Source organism: Dendrobates tinctorius, unplaced genomic scaffold, assembly GCF_039654945.1.
Source record: "Dendrobates tinctorius isolate UK_male_01 unplaced genomic scaffold, ASM3965494v1 ptg000121l, whole genome shotgun sequence".
NCBI lineage: Eukaryota > Metazoa > Chordata > Amphibia > Anura > Dendrobatidae > Dendrobates > Dendrobates tinctorius.
The window spans coordinates 178,016-200,148 of record NW_027361789.1 but is presented as its reverse complement, the minus strand read 5'-3'; the positions used below and the strand labels follow the sequence as shown (position 1 = coordinate 200,148).

Sequence of the window (22,133 nt, the reverse complement as noted above, 5' to 3'; positions counted from 1 at the left end):
ACTCTAGATTGAACAGCAACAAATAAATTACAAGACCATCAGCCAAGAGGAAGATCCGATTTCGACATTGAAAGTCTCGGGATAACCTTTTGAGTACTTATTCCAGCGCACTCGAGGAAGTCCTTTCCCTCATCCGGAGAAGAAATAGGAATCACTCTTGATGCATATTTTACTTGAAGAGTTGAAGAAAGAGTCCAGGTGTATGGTATCTCAGCTCGCCGGAGTTCACGTGTGGTGTGTGCAAACGCTTTCCTTTTTTGTAAAGTCTCTCTTGAAAGGTCCTTGAGGAAGATCAGATGACTGTATTTGGAAGATAGAAATCTTGGCTCTTTTGAAATACTCAGGAGCGCACTTCTTATCCAGTTGGGGTAAAAGGATACAATTATATCACTTGTTAAGCCCTGCGGCAGAGAGGGCGGCCTTCGTATCCTAAACGCTCTCTCAACCAAACATCTCTCATTAATGTCAGGGATCAAGTGAGAGATCATCGAGGATATATAATCTTTTAATTGAGAAGAGTGTATTGACTCAGAAATCCCTCTGATCTTGACATTATTTTTTCTTCTAAAGTCCTCGAAGTTAGCCATATGAATTTCTAGAGAAGCAATATCTTTTCGAATCTTATCTAATGAATCTGTTAATGTAGGGGAAATATGAACATCTCTATGTTGCGTTATTTCGCATTTTTTATTATTAGAGGGGATCTTCATTTTCCGACCACAAAGAGGACCATCAGAGACTATAGACGAGGTTGAATGGGTGTCGTCGGTCAAAATCATTAATGTATCACTAAAAAGTCTTTTTATGAAAGCCTCAGAGGCTTTGGATTTATTTAATTGCTTAAGGTCAATGTTTTTAAGAGTGGGATCACAGGATACATTACAGATGATATCAGCATTATCTTCTTTCCCCAAAAGTTCCACTGATGTAAGAAGAGCTTTAAACATGCTAACCATAAAGGCCTCTGTTGGATAGTCGTCAGATGCAGGTATCTTGTCTATCAAATTGGAAGAGGATTTTCCATGTTTCCCCTGATCCAATTTAGCTATGTCCAGTTGTTGTGAAGAATTTTCAATAGGCTCTAAGTTTCCCCGTATATCATCAACTCCCAAGTAGGAATTTGTGGATGAAGATTTATCAGAATCATCATTAAAATATTCACTTTTACTGAGTTCAAAAAAATCTGTCCCTTTAAAAATCTTCTCTGAATATACACTCTCCAGTTCTTCTGATAAATAAAGAGAGTCCTCCAATTGATCTGATCTCCCAACCAAAGATTCCGGGTGCTTTGAGGATTTACTTAGGGGTGCCCCTTTAAGTTTTACTTTAGCTTGTACCATATATTCTTGGGGATCGGAAGTAGAGCCCCCCTCAACCAACAGTCCCATATGTACTCCACTCTTATCAGCAGAAGGAGCAGGTTTAGTCCCATTTAACTGCAGACCAGACTCACAAGAATTAAAGCATGTAATCAGAGACTGCTGTGATTTTTCCTTGTTATGAACATTCCCTCTATCTTCCCCTCTATTAAATTTGTTATTGCATGGCTTCTCATTACATACATAACTATTTTCCACGCGATCTGTAACTTTAGGGCTCTTATGGGAAGATTTAATAGAGGTACTCCGCTTCATAATAGGGGATGTAGAAATGAATTGTATGAGTCTGCTTACCCCTTCAGTTGTCTGCTGAACTTTTTCAGACTTTTGTGTACTGCTTTGTCCTGCTTTCTCCTTCCCTGTTGTCATGGCTCTCCCCTCCTGCTCCCGTTCTCCAAAATGCACTCCAGGTGGCTCCCTCTCTGTCCGGAGACCTAGGGATTCCCCAGGCCGGTTCCATGTGCTTGTCACTGTCTCCTGCTCCTCCTTAGTCGCATCCTCTGTTGTAAATCCATTTTTTGTTTGTGTCCAAGGAACAAAAGCTGGCGCTTCCACTCTTAATCCTCCTGCCTGCTTGATTGTAGATCCACCAACAGGTCTTGGCTTTGTGAGCACTGCTGAGTCATCTTTGGCTCCTCTCTTCTGCCTCCCAGCACCTGGGCTCACTGCGATCTCCCGACTTTCTTTCCTAGGTCTGTCTTCAAGTACTAGAGTTGCTTTAGGGGAGGATTTCTTCCCCACAGGTGTCCCACGAATCCAAGGTGCTTTGGAAGGATCTGACTTCACCAAGGCTTGTCTGGCTTGAGGTGCAGGTACAGCTTGTTTACCTCCGGCTGAAGTCAGGCCTCTGCCTGGTCTTCCACTGCTTTCTCGTCCCAGCATATGATTTTTCTCAGCAATATCAGCTTCTTTCTTCTTGTAGGTGGATCCAGGCATGTTCTAAAGGTTTTAAGTCACAAAATTTTCCACCTTTAGTAGATTTAAGCCGCTTCAAATAGGGGAATTGCAGGAGCTCCTGATGAACAGGTCTGCTCCTTTCCCCTGCAAACCACCCCCCCCCCCAAAAGCAGCTATAATTTAACCTTTTAATAGTCCTGTTAGGGCTCTGGTAAACAAAGACTGAACTTTCTTGCTTGGTTATAGCCAAATACTGGGCACTTTTTATCTCTTTTTCCTTTTTTTTTTTTAATATACAGTATTTATCTATTTATTTTAAGGGACTCAGCATTAACTTCATGTTTTTACATCCACAAACTGGTCCATTAATTTATTGACTTGGACATTAAAGGGGGGTATTGTGCTGAGTTGCTTTATAGAGGAGAGTTCATTTCACACTTTGGGCATCATAGTATATGTCCTTATATATTTGGCTTGTGGGTAGGTCTGGTCAAGGTTATTGATGCTTTTGTTTGGCCTCTCACTTCATATGTTGCCGGAAGTACCTTTAAGATAACTACAATACTATATATGCTCGCAATTTGTTGTCGCTCTCTTTTCTCGACTAACATATCACTAAAGAAGAGTCACCCGGCTGATAAACATTGGATGTAATTATATGCTTAAGTAAACTATTTTGTCATTGAGTTTTATAGATTATAAACTGCTTATAGAAATCTCATCCTAGAGAGATAAATTGCTAGAAGTGTTCACCATGTAATATCTTTTAGTCTCCAGAGAGTTACTCAGTTAACTAACTCTTTTTTGCAATTACATTTATATACTGGGTGATAATTCTGTTTATAGAAATCTCATCTTAGAGAGATAAATTGCTAAAAGTGTTAATCATTTAATATCTTTTAGTCTCTAGAGAGTTGCTCAGCTGACTCCTTTTTGCAATAACATTTACATATTGTGTGTTATATTCAGTATATACATTTAATCTTAGTGAGATAAATTGTTGGAAGAGTTGACCATTTCACAAGGCTTGAGGAAATCTTGTTGAGTCATATCATTCAATACTCTATTTATTCCATACCGTAATTTAGTTTTAGTCTTCCTGTCATACTATTGATTAGTGCATAACAGTCCTCATACTTTACGCTAATACGGTGTGGGGAGTTCTTTTCCTTAGCTATAATTTTTAACTTTATTTTGCTCACTGTACTTGCCATTTCTCAACATGGCCTCAGGTAATGCTAGATTCAAATCTTCAACTACTAAAATCCCAAAAACTTGGAGTTCTCCGCTAACTAGGCTAACAGCTGACCTATCTAATTTGGTCAGGCCGATTAAGTCTAGGTCCCCCATTTAAAGGGGAGATGGTAAACAGGTTCCACTGGCGGGTTCCTCCACTGCATGCCATGGTAAAGCGTCTAAGGGGAAACAGACACAGAGAGAGCTTCTTTCTGAGTTTCAAAATCTTTCGCCAAAGTCATCTCAAACCCCTGAGGTCCACGGGGGGGAACTCCACATGGACTTGTCACAATCCCATAAGAGGAAGAATTTGGAGGGGGGTAAACATGACAAAGGTGCTACTAATCCGGATTCCGATAGCACGTCAAGCGAATTCTCTCTAACTATCAGTCCGGTAAAGCCTCTACCTAAAAAGGGATGTTCCGTGGCCACATGCCTTGATACCCAAACTCTCGACATGGTCAACTACGAGAGCTTTCTTAGTTCGAATAAGCCAGTATCTGAGGGGATTTTGGCAAATTTCTGTAAGTCCCTTAAAGACACTATCGCTGACGAATTCGAATCACAAAAGACTCTGATTCGGGACGTATGTGGTAAGTTTACTAGTAGATTTGAAATTAATGGAAGCAGGATATCGCAAGTCGAAGACAGGACGGAGACCCTTGAGCGACAGAATCTGTCCTTGAAGGAGGAAATCTGCTTTATAAAATCTAAGCTGACGGACTTGGAGGACAGAAGCCATCGCAATATTCTTAAATTTAGGGGGATTCCGGAGTCTGTTGCCCAGGGGGATCTCTCAGGATATGTTAAGTCCCTCTTCAAGAAAGCAATCCCCTCACCCTCTGACATCCACTTATCAATAGACTGGATACATAGGCTGCCTCGGTCGAGGGGCATCCCTCAGGATAAGTCGAGGGATACTATCTTGCAGCTATTGTTCTTCGAAACTAAAGAAAAAGTTAAAACTGGTTAGGGATAGAGGGACACTCCCAGCCCCCTTTGAGCATATCAAGGTTTTTGCAGACTTTTCCCGCAATACGATGGGAGCAAGAAAAAGCTTCAGAGAGGTTACAATTAAGCTACAAGACCTAGATATCGCTTATAGATGGGGTTTCCCCACAAGGGTCATAGTGTGGTACAAGGGGAAAAACATTTCCTTGTTGAACGTTGAAGAAGGTAAAGATTTTCTTGCTCATGTTCAAAAGGAGCTGAAAGACAAAGGATGAATTAGGTAGATAAATTCCATTTTAAGAATTATAACTAAGTTAATGTTTCTGTTTAAATGGAACTAAAATTGTATTGGCCCCACGGGTTTTTTAGCCACTTCGATTTTACCCCAACTCTAGGTTAGAAACCCGGACTGGTTTCTACCAGGAGTTCTTCATCGTTTGTATCTTCTTTGTTTATTTTTGTTGTTTGCCTAAGTTTTTCTTAGACTTCAAGTTTAGATAGAATAATTTAAATGGACATAAAGATATTATCCTATAATGTTAGGGGATTGAAAAGTCCTTTTAAAAGACACACCACCTGGAGAGAAATTAAATTTTATAAAGCGGACATAATATGTCTCCAAGAAACAAAATTCGCCAGAAATAACCACCCTCCCTTCCAACATAAAAAATTCCCCATTACTTTCAAAGCATTTGGAACCAATAGGAAAGCAGGGGTAATGACCCCTGATTCTCTGATTCTATTCTACCACTGGCATCCATATCCTCACTCCATGACACAGACAGTGCCACTGCTTTCTACAATGCCACTCTCGCATCAGCTAGTGACATGGTTGCCCCTCTCATTCATGGCAGAATGCGACGTATCAACAGACAACCCTGGCACAATAACACCACTAAAAAGCTCCGGCAAGTGTCCAGGATTGCAGAACGGCGCTGGAAGAAAACAAATTCGCAAGATGACTTCACCGCATTCAAACAGGCAACACTCGATTTCAAATCTGCCCTCACCTCTGCTAAACAGGCCTACTTCACAACCCTTGTATCTTCCCTATCTTACAACCCAAAACAGTTATTCAAAACTTTTAACTCCCTCCTCCGCCCACCACTGCCTCTTCCAACCTCCCTCATCTCTGCCGAGGACTTTGCCACACACTTCAAAAACAAGATTGACCAAACAAGGCAAGTATTCATCACTCAACCACCACAACCCCTTTGTATACCAGACCAATGCCCAAACCCCATAACCTCACTCTCCAACATCACTGAAGGGGAACTTAATCGCCTCTTCTCCAAATCGCACCTCACAACCTGTGCACTTGACCCCATCCCATCTCCTCCCCAACCTCACCACCACACTTATCCCATCCCTAACCGACCTCTTCAACCTATCACTAACGTCCGGTACCTTCCCTTCTGCTTTCAAGCATGCCACAATCACGCCTATCCTTAAAAAGCCAACCCTCGACCCAACCGCTATGTCCAGATATCGCCCAATATCGTTGCTCCCATTCGCTTCCAAACTCCTGGAACAGCATGTCCACGCTGAACTTTCCTCCCACCTATCATCTAACTCGCTCTTTGACAATCTACTATCTGGTTTCCGCCCCCATCACTCCACTGAGACAGCCCTGACCAAAATTACTAACGACCTACTTACAGCCAAATCAAATGGACAATACTCTATACTCCTGCTTCTAGACCTGTCCGCTGCATTTGACACAGTTGACCACTGCCTCCTACTACAGAGCCTCTCCTCCTTCTTCGGCATCAAAGGCCTTGCCCTATCCTGGATCTCCTCATACCTTTCCAACCGCACATTCAGCGTCTCCCACTCCCACACCACCTCCTCATCCCACCCTCTCTCTGTTGGAGTCCCCCAAGGCTCTGTTTTAGGACCCCTACTCTTCTCAATCTATACACTTGGTCTGGGGCAACTCATAAAGTCCCACGGATTCCAGTACAACCTTTATGCTGATGACACTCAGATCTACCTCTCTGGCCCAGACGTCACCTCTCTGCTGTCCAGAATCCCAGAGTGTCTATCAGCCATATCCTCCTTCTCCTCTCGCTTCCTCAAACTCAATGTAGACAAATCTGAACTCATCATCTTTCCTCCATCTCACAGATGTTCTTTACCCGACCTAGCTATAACAATTAATGACATCACACTTTCCCCAGTACCAGAAGTCCGCTGCCTCGGAGTAACCTTTGACTCTGCCCTGTCCTTCAAACCGCACATCCAAGCTCTTTCTACCTCCTGTCGCCTCCAGCTCAAAAATATTTCCAGAATCCGTCCTTTCCTCAACCCTCAATCTACTAAAATGCTTGTGCATGCAATCATTATCTCCAGCCTCGACTACTGCAACATTCTTTTCTGTGGTCTCCCTGCTAACACCCTCGCACCTCTCCAGTCCATCCTTAACTCTGCCGCCCGACTAATTCATCTCTCTCCTCGCTACTCCTCCGCTTCTCCCCTCTGCAAATCTCTTCACAGGCTCCCATTCCCTCAGCGTATCCAATTAAAATTACTAATTCTGACCTACAAGGCCATCTATAACCTGTCTCCCCCATATGTCTCTGAACTAATCTCCCGATACCTTCCCTCACGTAATCTCCGGTCCTCCCAAGACCTCCTTCTCTCCTCCACACTTATTCGCTCCTCACCCAACCACCTCCAAGACTTCTCCCGAATAGCCCCTATTCTCTGGAATTCTTTGCCCCAACAAGTCCGACTATCAACCACATTTGGATCCTTCAGACGGAACCTGAAAACCCACCTCTTCAAGAAAGCCTACAGCCTGCAATGACCCCGCTACCTCCTTCTCTCTCACCACTACCATGATATCACCTCAACCAACACCGGAACTGCTGCAACCCACCAGCCTACTGTCTCCTTCCCCACCATCCTGTAGCATGTAAGCCCGAAAGGGCAGGATCCTCTCTTCACTCTGTATCAGTCTGTCATTGTTAGTTTGTTTACTGTAAGTGATATCTGTAATTTGTATGTAACCCCTTCTCATGTACAGCACCATGGAATCAATGGTGCTATATAAATAAATAATAATAATAATAATGACCATTATTAAAGACAATTTAGATTTCCAATTGATTGTAGAAGAGGCAGATCTTAAAGGCAGTTATCATATCTTGGTTTGCAAACTGAACAAGCATATTTTTACGATAGTTAATGTCTATGCTCCCCACATAAGACAATTTACGTTTTTCAATAAACTGATTCGTAAAATTGAGAAAATTAAACAGGGTGAACTCTCATTAATAGGTGACTTTAACATGGTACCAGACAAACGTTTGGATTCATCCTCATCTGCTCGCTTGTCTTCATCCTCATTAGGTGACTGGTTAGTAGGCAATGAACTCTTCGATGTTTTCAGATGCCTGAATTCATCTTCTAGAGAGTTCACACATTATTCCAGCACGCTTTACTCATCTTCCAGAATAGACCTGTTCCTTACAAATATCTTTTCCTTGTCAAAATTTTGGAAGATTTCAATTTTAAACCAATCTTTCTCAGATCACGCCCCATTACTAGCCCAGTTCAGGATAGGCCCTCCAACAACTAATACGTTTTTTGTGGAAGGCCAACTCATCGCTTCTTAAAAATCCCAAATATAAAGACATTATAGGAGATTCTATCTACCATTATTTTAATGAAAACTCAAAGGAGGATACTGACCCATTCATTCTATGGCAGTCTCATAAAGCCGTCCTTAGAGGCAAGCTTGCACAATTGCTAACTAAACACAAAAAAGAATTTAGAAAACAAATAATTGAGATACAGGAGAATATTAAGTTGAAGGAGGAACTCCAATCTAATTCACGTATCCCGTCCCATATTCTTCATAAAGAAATTCTAAAGCTCCGGCAAGAGCTCAGTAACCAACTGATGTCAGAATACGACTCAGCCCTCAAGGCCTCTAAATTTACTTCCTATCTTTCCAAAAACAAACCCTCAAAATACATGATAGCGAAGTTAAAATTAAAGAGTGTTAAAAAAAATATTTCCAAGATCCAATCGTCATCGGGAGTAATTAAAATACATCCCCAAGACATAGCGAATACCTTTTCCGAGTATTTCGAATCTCTATATAATTTACATGAGGATCCCTCAACTCCCACCCCCAGTTTAAATTCCATAGAATCCTTTTTAAAGGGTCTAAAACGACCAAAAATTGATAAGCTAGATTTGGAACTCCTCAATAGGCCTATTGGAACTGAAGAAATTGCAAATACAATTAAGAATCTCAAACCCTAAAAGGCTCCTGGGCCAGACGGTTTTGTAAATGAGTATTTTCAGCTTTTTTCCAGACTTTTATCTCTACAACTTAAGGTACTATTTAAACATGTATCAGCTCTAGGTAGTTTCCCAAAAAGCATGCTACAAGCTTCAATCATCATGATTCCCAAAGGAAAGGAGGGGTTGGATAGGGTTCAAAATTTCAGACGGTTATCACTGATAAATGGGGACATAAAAATTTTCGCTAAAATCCTGGCAGACCGCCTTAAAAATATTATTCCGAAGTTGATCAAAAATGACCAAGTAGGATTTATTGCTGGCAGACAGGCCCCTAATGGGACGCAAAGAATTTTAAATATTTTAAATTTAATAAATTCCTCAAATACTCCTATGCTCATATCCCTTGATGCCGAAAAGGCTTTCGATGGACTAAATTGGCTATTCCTTAAAAACACCCTCTCTTGTTTTGGCTTTGATAATAAATTTATTAGTAATATTTTTTCCCTTTACCATGAACCTAGTGCCAGAATCTATGTCAATAACCATCTATCCAAGCCTTTTATTATCAGTAACGGAACTAGGCAGAGGTGTCCCTTGTCACCTCTACTATTTGCATTAGCAATCGAGCCTCTCGCGGAAGCCATTAGATCATCCCCATCGATATCAGGAATTGATACTAGAAGGTCCTCCCATAAGATTAGTCTGTTTGCAGATGACCTTTTCATATTGGTCACAAACCCAGTCGAATCTACTAATTGTATAATTATCACTTCTAGAAAAGTTTAATAAAATGTCTTTCTTTAAGATTAATTCTCTCAAATCCGAAATTATGCCATTTAACATGACTAGGGAGGATATAGAATGGGCCCTGCAAAGAACCAATTTCAAATTAGAAGAAAAAAGCTTACCCTATTTAGGAATTTCCATTACTTCCAACTTACGCTCTATATAGTGCCAGTAAATATTAAAACTCTCGAGGCTAACATCTCCAAAGATTTCTCACGTTTTAACTCTTTGGAGCTTACACTTCTGGGCAGGATACTGACAGTTAAATCTATTATTTTGCCAAAAATATTGTATATTTTCCAAGCCATTCAGTTAAAATTCCATTTAAAGCTGATATAAGATGCAAAATCTGATTAACCTATTCATTTGGGAAAACAAGAGACCACGAATAGCCTGAAACACTCTTTTTCGTCAAAAAATCCATGGGGGCTTGGCTGTCCCAAACATTTGGGCATACCAACAAGCGTATCTAGTTAAACAGAGTCACCAATGGTTTACCCAAAAGGATCATCCAGCATGGATGGATCTGGAATTGGCGCAAATTAACTATAGTTCATTATGAGATTTTTTTTTAAATATATTCTTGTCTCTTCTCTGAAAAAGCATAGACATTCTATTTATGATGCTATTTTTGAAGCATGGAGGAAGTTTGCCAAACGTAAGAAAAATGATAATAGAGTTTCTATTCTTACCAACCTGCACAAATGCCTGGCCCAATCATAATATAAAGAAAATTGGAGATATCTATGATGGCATATGTATCAAGTCTTTCTCTTCTCTTAAGGACAGCTTTCATTTGCCCTCAGGTGAATTCATGTCTTATTTGCTGATTAGAGATAACCTTCAAAAGTTAATAAGCAGTAGAAAGTTAAATTTAGATTCTCTCATTAATGGGCAACCCTGCTCTTGAAAGTAGATGGACTCTTAGGCATATTTATTATTGTTTCAATAGAGATACAGTGTTTTCAATGACCAGTTATATGAAAAAATGGGAGTTAGATCTTAGATCACCCATTTCTGAGGAGCAGTGGAAATATGCCTTTAGGATTTCCAACAGATATACAATTTCTATGGGACTACACGAGACTCATATGAAGGTAGCGCTCCGGTGGTACTACACACCTACGAGACTATCTCATATAAGTGTGGATACTTCTCCATTGTGTTGGAGAGGCTGCCATTGCAATGGAAATTTATTTCATATTTATTGGAGCTGCCCCAAGTTACATACACTCTGGTTACAGGTAAAGATGCATGTCAACTCACTGTCCAAAACCTTTATCGATGTCACCCCCCGTATGGCGCTTTTATCCCTAGACCTAGAGGGTATTAGTCCGACAATCAAATTTGTGATGACGCACATATTCCTTACGGTAAAGAATTTTATAGGGCAGTGGTGGAAGAAGCCGGATGCTCCTATTTTCTTGGATATAGTTAACACACTATGCACCCATAGTATAATGGAGGAAAAAATAGCTATCAACGCAGGTTCATTGAATCACTATCATTTGAAGTGGGAGGTGTGGAATACCAAATATAAATAATTTGTTATGTCCTATTTTAAAGTCATGAAGGAATTGTTATCTCCTTCCTTGATGTCATGTATGAATTGTGTCCTATTTTGAAGTCATGAGAGAATTGTTCCATTGAATTGAGAGAATGTCTTCCATTTTGTGTTTGAAGTCTGGTATATGATGGTAATAATTCTTGTTTGTAATTGTACGATTTTACTATTTGTAAAATGGAGATCTCTATCTTTTGATTCCTTTCCCATTTCCCTTCCCTTCCCTTTTAAATTGTTAAACTTTAATAAAAATTATTTGAAAGGTGAAAATAAGATTTGGTTCAGGTGATCACCTAATCATAAGCACACTAAGTAGAATGAGGTGTACTCTGGTTGGAATTCAGTTGACACTGGAATGGAATTGCTGTCAGACATGTAGAGAAGCTGATTTTTATAAAACTGTGCAGTGGTCTCTAAATTTTTGCTAGAGCTGTATATAAATATATATTTTTTATTAAGTAATAGTGTTTTGCTTAGACTTGCCCTTGTTATTTATACTTGGTATTTAATATGACATACTCTTCCCATAACCACTTGGGTGGGCAGACATGGCATTTCTGTAAGTGGGATTGTAGGGTGTGTTATTTATGTGTTTCCCCCACACAGATATCCTATTCACTAAAAGAATCCAGATTGGATGATCATTTGTGAGTTGGTTGGGCTCATGTTTCAGGAATTAGATTTGTTTTCCTGAACACATAGTAAGTTACTATGTCCTAGAAGGTCTTCAGCTCAGATTTCAGGCATGTGCTCAGCATCCATCCTTACTTGTGTATACATGACAGCCCTCTCTCTTTGTATCTGCACAGGGGTGGTCACAGCAGAGCTCTTCCAGAATCCAAACAACAGAAACATAATGCAGAAGCTGACAGAAGAGTTTGATGAGGTACTTAGATGAGTACGAATGGGTTTTTCTCTACCGACAACCTGGTAACATCTCTATATTTAGCTTTTACATAGATGTATCCATTCCTAGAAAATCCGGCAAAGCCACAATATAGCACAGTGGGAATGATCAACACTGCTTCATTAGTTGGTACTCCTCTTCTCCATATACTGTACTCTAATATAACTAAAGCTGGCAATACATTTCTGGTTTTATATGGCCAATCATATGACGTGAACAGTCGCACCATAGAAGTACAGAAAAAATCCAATGTAGCACATCAACGTTTCCACAAATATCGGCCTTTGGTTGGCATTTGTTATGGTCATACCTGTCACGAGAAGGTGCTGACATCAGAAGAGCAGAACATGGTCTAAGTCTGCCAATCCTAGCCATCGAAATTCCCTGTTTTATATGTGTCATTTAGGGGAAAAGGCTCTTTTTGCTTCTGCTTATCAGTGATGAAACCTCTGTGATTGCCGTGAGGCAGTCCGATTCTTTTTCTAAATTGATGTAACCCAGCCATGTAAGATATCAGATAGCAATTTGTACAAAGTGTAGTGAAAAATATGAATAAATCTACAAAATTACAATAAGATGAGGGTACACTGGAGAATCTATGGATATTTGTAAGCATTTTTTCTTGCTAAACTAAATTTTATTTTATTTTTTTACTTATTAGTAATTTGTCTTCCTTATTTTAGGAGAAGCCAATCCCATACCCACCCCAATTTTTATGACTTGTGCGCTGAAGTAAAGCGGGCATCTCCTCATAAGTTTGGCACATCTTTCAGCTACTGTATATCACCAGACAGGATTACATTTCTGTCTTTATTGAAGCCACCTTTGTGGCATAAATTGTAATGAATTTGATGAGCACTCTCAGAAAAGCCGCCTTCTGGCCACGCGTCTCCTGCTTTTCAGGATTGGGGTAAAATGTCCAACGGTCATAAAATTTTTGGACAACTACGAGTTGCTTAAAAAATGCTTCATTTCAAACTGTTTACTCCAAAATTATGGTGACCCCACTGTAGTTGAGCATAAAAAGTGCCTTTCCCACAACTTACAAGTGCATGTGTGTGCACAATTGTTTTAGGATTCAATGCAGATCCTCTGTGGGTGTTCTCCTTAGCAGACTGACTGTTTTATCATGATGCTGACATTGTTTGATCTTCTTAGGAAACTGGCCTGCAGTTTAAGAAATTCATGGCTTACCCTTGGATCTTAACCATCACCTGGCCAGTCAATTTGGTAAGATACATTATATGTTGCAAAACAATTGCTGTTCCTTTTGGAGTATATCTTATCACATGGTGTGTACCCAAATTTGGGTGAGAAAATGTATGGTTTTAGAATAAAGAAAAAAGTTTTACTTACACCCAAATCTATCAGTGACTTAGCAAACAGGTGATGGATGGACTGGACCTCCTTAGTATCTGTCCCAGAATAGACCATCAGAGCGACTGGAATTTAAATATTAAGTAATACATCTTTATTTTATAACAATCCCTTCCCTCTGGCAAGTATTGAAAAATCCTGGAAATCTTCTTTAATATGCCTGTTACTAGAGGAATGATTTGGTCAGCACATAAACATGCCTATTATTATTGTGGCCAACTTTAGTCTGTCCTTTTGAAATATACATCTATGAAGCAGATTATGTAGAGACATTATTGACGCTGATTAACGCAATTCTGTGTCTCACAGGACTCTGAAGATTACCCTCTAATTAGGCCAGGAATTTACTGGAAAAAATTTCGGTCAAACTTCTGTGAGTTCATATCTGTGCTGGTTCAGCAATGTCAGTACAGTGTCATGTATGATGGCTATCTCCTGAATACCCTTATTTCCCTGCTTCTGGGACTGTCAGACTCCTGTGTTCGAGCCTTCCGGCACACCAGTACATTGTCTGGTAGGTGTTCAGTATACAGTCAACACCTCATCATACAGTTTACACTTTTATCAAGTAACCAATGTGTATTAACTGAGCAATCATTTGTCCTGATTCTTGAAGTCCATAACCAATTTGTGGGACTTCTGTGCATTATGCCGTACATGGCTGCTCTTACGAGCCCTGTGAAGTGTATTCTACTGTATTCTGCAAGGAGACCAAGCTGTCGCTCCTTCATCTTCTTAAGTTTAGAGTATGCAAAAAGAACCTCATTAATAAAACTGTTGATGGTGAGTTAATATTCTGTATTTATCACTATTTTTCTTCTTTGCATTAGCTGTAAAATTGCTGACTGCTCTTATACGAGTTATCCTAAACTTGGATATCAATATAGACAATTCGGATAGACTGTATGAAGTAGAGAAAAAACAAACCCATCTTAAAAAGATAAACTCAAGACTTGAGCAGCTGGACAAAAAGCGGAAAAAGGTACACTATAATATCTTACGTGGTGCAGGTTTTAAGCAGCTTAAGCACATAACACACAGTAGTTTAAAAGTAATGTGTTCTTTTTCTGGAAGAGTTTGCCTCGATTCATCAGATTAAAGTTTTTGCACTCCAGACTTGATGAAGAGTGCACTGGAGGAAGAGGTGCTGACTTCATTAAGAGGCACATTTTTCACCTGCCTTGGTCATCAGTAAGAATTGTGCTCCATAATTTGTATGGGGGGGTTAAGGTTATGATGAATTTGTGAACACCCCTCTCACCTGAGCTTCGCCCACTTCCCAAAAGTTGTTGAAAGTAGCCAGGACTGGAGAAAAAATGCTGAAAGTCTCAAAACAGGCGCAAATATTTTTCTTTAGAATTTTGGCGAATATTATTTGATGAATTGGACTATTCTTTTCAACTCTGGGGCTGATATATGTCAGTATGTTTTTTTTCTTCTTTATGGAATAGCCGTCTTTCAGCACAATAATACATAATTTCTAACATGGGACACTATAGGTGACAGACGACATTGATTGCCTACTTATAGATTACTAACTGTTGGTAAATTCCCCCAATGTATGCCTTGGTGCACACACTGGTAAATTACATCTGTGAAAACATCTTCACTTCTGCCTTAAAGGGTTGGTCCCATACAGTTTGTCAGGAGCGCACCGCTCCCCAGCTTTTGTGACATCCTGATTTCTGGGGGCCAGGTGCTCCTGCTTGATTGACAGTTCGGACCAGTAGCATCGTTGTGCTGCTGATCCAAACTGTGGGCTCTCCGATGCTGTTAAATGCAGCAGCTTTACCTCTACAGCATTGGAGGAGTGCAGTGACACTGAAGTTAGACATGATGAGGAGATAACTGCGCTCCAGCAATCCCGTCTTGCTTAAGGGTACCGTTACACCTAGCGATGCACCAGCGATCCCGACTAGCGATATGACGCAGTCAGGATCGCTGGTGCATCGCTGGGTGGTCGCTAGTGAGCTGCCACACAGGCAGATCTCACAAGCGACATCGCTGGGGACGGGGTTCGCTACTTACCTGTCAGACGCAGCGATCCTGCGTCCTCCCGCCTGGCTCCACGCGTCGCTCGTCGTCACAGCAGGAAGCGCCGCAGGAAGCTGACGACGAGAAATGATCCAGCAGCTTCTCGCGCGATCAACGATTACCAGCGGGGGAGCCGGTCGGAGGTAAGTATCACATGCAGCGATATCGCTAGCAATATCGCTGCAACGTCACAAAATCGGTGACTTTGCAACGATATTGCTAACGATATCGCAGTGTGTAACGGGGGCTTTAGTGCAGTGTTTACAAACTTCATAGAAAAAAGCTTGTAAACTCTGCACATTTTCGTCCACCACTGCTGTATTGAATAGGCAACCAGCTGTGATTCACAAAAGAGGAAAATTTGGCAATGTCAAGAGAACTGGGGGAAAATTTTAATATATACCGGTAGTATATTGCAAACGTGTATTTATGTTTCAAACCATGCACCTCAATATAGATGGAAATAACCATTATGTTTCCATGAAGCAAGTGTCTGGGTGAAACTTGTGTGAGGGAAAGGGAAAATCTTATGACTGCCTAAATGGAATGAAATTAACGGCATAGATGGAACAGTAAAGCCAGCAAAGTAGGATGGAAGTATTGTTTTTTGTGTCGTTGCCAGTAATTTTCCATTATGCTTAGTTGCAACAAAGACGTCGTGAGATAGAAGACATGATGGATGCGCTGTTAAAAGGAACTTTTCTGCAACGGTATCGGTAAGTAATATTCCTGGTCCCTTTACTCTTAGATTAGACTGTGCAGATTAGCTCTGCTGACCGAATATCTTTAATGTTTTAACATATTGTATAATGCACAACTGGGTAATTATTGGGGATTTCTTTTAGATGTACGGATGGGAAACTTTGTGTTATATGTGTGACCAACTTTAGGCATTCCTTCTCTAATTAGCATCATATTTTTCTTTCCATTGATGGCTTTTAACCAATTAGTGACCGGACCAATTTTTTTAAAATCTGACCTTTATGTCACTTTATGTGGCAATAACTCTGAAACGCTTCAACATATCCCATTGATTTGGAGATTGTTTTTTTTTTCTTGACAAATTCTACTTTATGATAATGGTAAATTCAGGTCGATATGTTTTGTTTTTATTTATAGAAAAATATCAGAAATTTGACAATGTAAAAGCTAGCAATTTCCAAACTTTGAATGATTATCCCTTTAATCCAGATAGTCATCCCATAGCAAAACATTAAGAAATATAATTTCCCACATGCCTGCTTTAAATCGGCACCATTTGTAAAATAGGGATTTTTGTGTGTACCCACCGTAAAATCCTTTTCTCCGAGCCAATCATTGGGGGACACAGGACCATGGATGTTATGCTGCTTGCCAATAGGAGGACACTAAGTGAACACAGAGAAAAGTTAACTCATCCCCTGCAGTATACACCCTCTCGCTGGCTGAGATTTCCCCAGTTCGGTGAAAAAGCATTGGGAGCATTAAACAAATAACATTAACTATGTCAAAACCTAAGAACGATACAGTAAGCCAATAGGCTAAACAGGGTGGGTGCTGTGTCCCCCAATGATTGGCTCGGAGAAAAGGATTTTACTGTGAGTGTACACAAAAATCCCTATTTCTCCTACGCCTCATTGGGGGACACAGGACCATGGGACGTCCTAAAGCAGTCCCTGGTTGGGGAGCATACAACTGCTAATACCACATGTACCACTGACTTAACGCTGTGGTACTGCCGATTGCAGGATTCATCTGCCAAGAGCTGCATCCGCAGAGGCCTGAGAATGAATTTGGTAATGTTTTGTAAAGGTAGGCAGACTGGACCAAGTTGCAGCCTTGCAGACCTGTTCTGCCGTCGCCTGGTGCCGAATGGCCCAAGAGGCGGCCACTGATCGGGTAGAATGCGCCTTAATCCCTGCTGGTACAGGTGTGGCCCTGACACGGTAGGATTCCTGAATAGCCAAGCGAATCCACCTGGCTAGTGTGGCTTTTGAAGCGGCTAGACCCTTCCTATGCCCCTCTGGAAGTACGAACAGGGCATCTGACTGCGGAAGGGAGCCATCCGCGAGATGTACTGTCTAAGAGTCCTAACCACATCCAGGGTGTGGAGGGCCTTCTCAATGCGATGGACTGGTGCCGGACAGAAGGAAGGAAAAACAATTTCCTCATTGAGATGAAAGGAAGACACGACTTTGCGCAGGAAAGATGGGGACGTCCTCAGAACTGCCTTGTCCTGATGAAAATTCTGGAACGGAGGACGGCAGGACAGGGCCGCCAATTCCAAAACTCGTCTGATTGACGTAATTGCCACTAGAAAGAGCATCGTTAGTGGTACGTCTTGCAGTGGTTCAAAAGGGGCCTCCTGTAAGGCTATGAGAACCAAGCTAAGGTCCCATGATTCCAATGGCCTTTTATAGGGAGACGCCACATGGGAAACTCCCTGAATGAATGTCTTCACCTGCAAGTTGGTGGCAATTTTGTGTTGGAATAGAACTGACAAAGCTGAAGTTTGGCCCTTGAGCGAGCTAAGTGCGAGGCCTGACTCTAATCCACATTGAAGGAATTCCAATATGGAAGGAATGGAGAACACCAGAGGGGATCGTCCATGGTCCCTGCACCACGAGAAGAAGGTTTTCCATGTGCGGTGATAAATGCGCATGGACACAGGCTTCCTAGCACTAATCATGGTGAAGATCACCTCGTGAGAGAAACCAGCCTGTTCTAATATCCAGGATTCAATGGCCACGCCGTCAAAGACAGGACCCCAGAGTTCTGGTGGTAAATCGGGCCCTGTGAGAGTAGATCCATGCGATCTGGAAGTTGCCAGGGAATGCCGGCTACCAGTTGTACTAGTTCTGCGTACCATGCCTGGCGCGGCCAATTTGGCGTGACTAGGATCACTGGTATTCCCTCTGCTCTGATTTTCTTGATGACCCTTGAGAGCAAGGGAAGAGGGGGAAAAATGTATGGGAGCAGGAACCGGTGCCACGGCAGAACTAGGGCGTCTGCTCTGATGGCACATGGATCGCGCGATCGGGCAATGAATCGAGGAACCTTGTTGTTTAGTCTTGAGGCCTTGAGATCCACATCTGGAGTCCCCCAGCGATGGCAAATCTGCTGAAAAACTTCCGGATGAAGAGACCACTCTCCTGAGGCAAGGCCTTGGCGACTGAGAAAATCCGCCGCCCAATTGCCTACCCCCGGGATGTGGATTGCTGAGATGGTTGGTCTTGGCCCAATGGAGGATGTGACTCACTTCGTGCATGGCCATCCTGCTCCGAGTACCCCCTGACGGTTGATATACGCCACAGTCGTGGCATTGTCGGATTGGATCCTGATGGGGTGACCTGCGAGGAGATGGTGGAAACTGAGTAGAGCTAGTCTGATCAACCGTATCTCCAAGATGTTGATGGGGAGACGTGACTCTCGAGTTGACCAGCGACCCCGTGCCGTGTGGTGACGAAAAACCGCACCCCAGCCCAGAAGACTTGCGTCAGTGGTCACCACCGACCCTCGTACTGGGAGAAAGGACTTCCCTTGATTCAGGGAGGATTTCAGTGTCCACCACTTGAGGGTTTGTTTGACCCACAGGGACAGAAGGAACCGACGGTCCAGGGAGAACGGATTCTAGTTCAAAGTCAACAGCATCTCATGTTGTAAAGGGCGGAGATGGAACTGCGAATGGGACTGCTTCTATCGCTTCTACCTCCTTTCCGAGAACTCTCATGCTGAAACGTATGGAGTGAGAAACTGGTCGGGAAAGAGTCCGCGCTCCCTGTTGTAAGGCTCGGGCCTTTTCTGGAGGGAGAATGACCAACCTGCGGGAAGAGTCCAAGATCATACCCAAAAAGGAAATCTGCTGAGCCGGTGTTGGGGAAGACTTTTCGAAGTTTATCTTCCAACCCAGGCGAGAAAGTGTATTTACTGTGATATCTACGGATTCCTCGCAGGCTGGAAGGGACGGACCCTTGATCAGTACCAGATACGGCAGTACCACCACTCCCCGAGCGTGAACAATGGCCATGACAGCCGCCCTGACCTTGGTAAAGACTCTGGGGGCGGTGGCGAGTCCGAAGGGCAAGGCAACGAACTGGAAGTGTTCCTCGCGAATTGCAAAGCGGAGGAACCGCTGGTGGGACGGACAAATTGGGACGTGAAGGTAAGCATCTTTGATATCGATGGATGCTAGGAACTCTCCCTTTTTCATGGAGGCGACCACTGAGCAGAGAGATTCCATTCGGAATCGCCGTACCTTGACAAACTGATTTAACAACTTGAGGTCCAGTATGGGCCGCATCGTTCCATCCTTCTTTGGAACCACAAAAAGGTTTGAATAAAAACCCTTGAACCTTTCGTCTTGAGGGACCAGAATGATGACTCCGTCCCTTTGCAGCGCATGAACAGCCCGAAGGAAGGTTGTTGTCTTTGTCTTGGGAGGTGAGGACCGGAAAAAACATATTGGAGGGGGGGGGGGAGAAAATTCTATTTTGTATCCAGAGGACACCAGCTCCCTGATCCACACGTCGTGGACAACCGCGAGCCAGGTGTGACTGAATGAAAGTAGACGACCGCCTACTTTGTCGGTGTCCGCCGGATACCGCAACAAGTCATTGTGTAGAGGATCTATGGAATCTGGCTCCCCTAGATCCAGATGCCCTTTGCCTGGGTTTCCAAGAGCGGTTAGGTCTGTATGAGACCCGGGAACCTCTGTCTCCACGCGGGGACCGACCTTGCGAAAAGGCCGAAAACGAGTCGGCTGTTGATTCTGAAATGGCCGGACAGCCCTTTGTTGGGGAAGGAATTTACTCTCCCCCCCCCCGGTCGTGTCAGAAATGAGCTGGTCCAGCTTCTCTCCAAATAGGCGACCAGTTTGATAAGTCAGAGAAGTCAACGATATTTTGGAGGTGGAATCTGCTCGCCAGTCACGGAGCCATAGGGCCCTTCTAATGGAGACTGCGTTTGCGGCTGCCTGTGTAGCGCAAATGGCGGCATCCAAAGAAGCGTCCACTACAAAGTCCCCTGCATGAATTATCTGCCTGGCGACACTGGTTGCCTCCGGAGGGAGATTGCTATCCTGGATGGCAGTAACTAACACCTCTGCCCAAGCGGCCATAGCCTTAGCCACTCAAGTCGCCGCGAAAGATGGAAAAAGTGCCGCTACTGAAGCTTCAAAGACTGAGCGAGCAAGGTAGTCAATCTGGCGATCAGAAGGGTTTTTGACTGCATAACCTTCATAAACAGATAGGAGCGTTTTAGAAGCAAGACGCGATATAGGAGGTTCCACAGAGGGGGACTGTAACCAATCCTTCATTAGGTCTGGAGCAAAAGGGTATTTAGTCTCAATAGGCTTTTGACCTGAGAACCGTTTATGTGGCCGGTCCCTATGTCTCTGCACAATGCTCTTAAACTCTGGATGGCTGGCAAGAACCCTGTGCACACATTTAGTCTTTTTAAAAGAAACAACGTGTTCTGGAGCGGGAGTATTCTCCTCATCCAACTTCAGAATCCTGTTGACTGACTGTGTAAGAGATTCAAGTGATTCTTGGTCATTTGTAGGATTCAGTGGTACTGAAGTGTCAGACTCGTATTCAGAGTCGTGTTCGCTGCGAACATTAGGAGAGGGAGAGCGAGAGCCAGAGCTCGCAGATGCGGAAGCGCAGGCGTGACTGGGGGACGTGTCATGGGTCCGCTTTCTAGAGACCTGACCATCCATGGAACGAGTACGCCCCTTGCTGGTGGACGGTTCCCGGCCGTTGCCAGAGCCCTCCTCGGTCGTTGAAGGCGCGTTCTGACTTAAAGAGGAGTCCCGGAGGGACATATTGTGGACTCTCGGCGGGTGCGCCGCTCTTTGCAGTACCTTGTCCACTGGAAGGGATATGGACCAGAAGAGCGCTCATGGGTCCCTGCTCGCTCGGTACATGCAGATCGCCTGGTTCAGGCGTTCCATGCCAAGTACCCGGGGAAGCCTGGGGGTCCAGAGGCCCCCCGTTGAGAGGGGGATACTGTCATGATCCCAGTGCAGGTTTTTGAGCTGCACACCGGGGGTTAATGTCTGGAGCTCTGTGCAGGTTTTGACCTGCACACTTGGGGTTAATGATTGTGGCCTCTTTCTGGTTCTGGGAGAGCTTCATAAACCCCTGGGTAGCTTCAATCCCTGCCAGTTATACTTTTGCCTTTGGCCTAGTGTGCTGACCCCCGTGTGCCTGTTTGTTGCTATAGCTTGTTTATATGGTTCTGACCCGCCTCTGTTTCCCGTTGTGAGTTTGCCTGTTGATTTTGTACTGCGTTATTATCTGTGTATGACTCATTGCCTGTGACCTGACTACTCTCTGCTCGCCCCTCTTGTACTTTGCAACTATCTGTGTATGACTCATTGCCTGTGACCTGACTACTCTCTGCTCGCCCCTCTGGTACCTTGCAGCTATCTCTGTGTGTGACTCATTGGCTACGTCCTGACTATTCTCACTGTCTATGCCCCTTGGTAACTTTGTCTCGCAGTTACTCTGCTAGGAATTGTCTTGCAGCTCCTAGCTCTGTGGAGTTTAAGCCACGCCTCTAGCAGTCACTAGCTACAGGTCCTGCGGCTCTGAAGTACACATCTATTCGGTTGCTGCCCACTCCACAGGTAGCTTTGAGCACTGTTTCGCTTTACTCAGGACACGCGCACTGGCTCAGTGAGCAAGTTCAGTGCGGTGTCTTTGACACGCAGCCCACTCAGGGGGACTAAATACCGGGGTGCCCGGTGGCAGCGGTGGCGGATGGT

At 43.2% G+C, this 22,133-nt stretch overlaps 1 protein-coding gene across 5 annotated transcripts in view; it reads left to right on the top strand.

The window, feature by feature from the left end:
• LOC141046814 (cohesin subunit SA-2-like) overlaps positions 1-22,133 on the top strand; it is a 195,255-nt gene that overhangs the window by 79,208 nt on the left and 93,914 nt on the right. For all 5 annotated transcript variants that reach the window (XR_012219668.1, XM_073541431.1, XM_073541430.1 and 2 more), the window contains 5 exons: positions 11,880-11,956; positions 13,136-13,207; positions 13,664-13,868; positions 14,185-14,336; positions 16,031-16,104. Coding sequence is in view for 4 of the 5 variants with exons in the window: in XM_073541431.1 (XP_073397532.1) it covers positions 11,880-11,956; positions 13,136-13,207; positions 13,664-13,868; positions 14,185-14,336; positions 16,031-16,104 (580 nt within the window). In the remaining variant the exon portion in view is untranslated. The remainder of the gene's footprint in view (positions 1-11,879; positions 11,957-13,135; positions 13,208-13,663; positions 13,869-14,184; positions 14,337-16,030; positions 16,105-22,133) is intronic.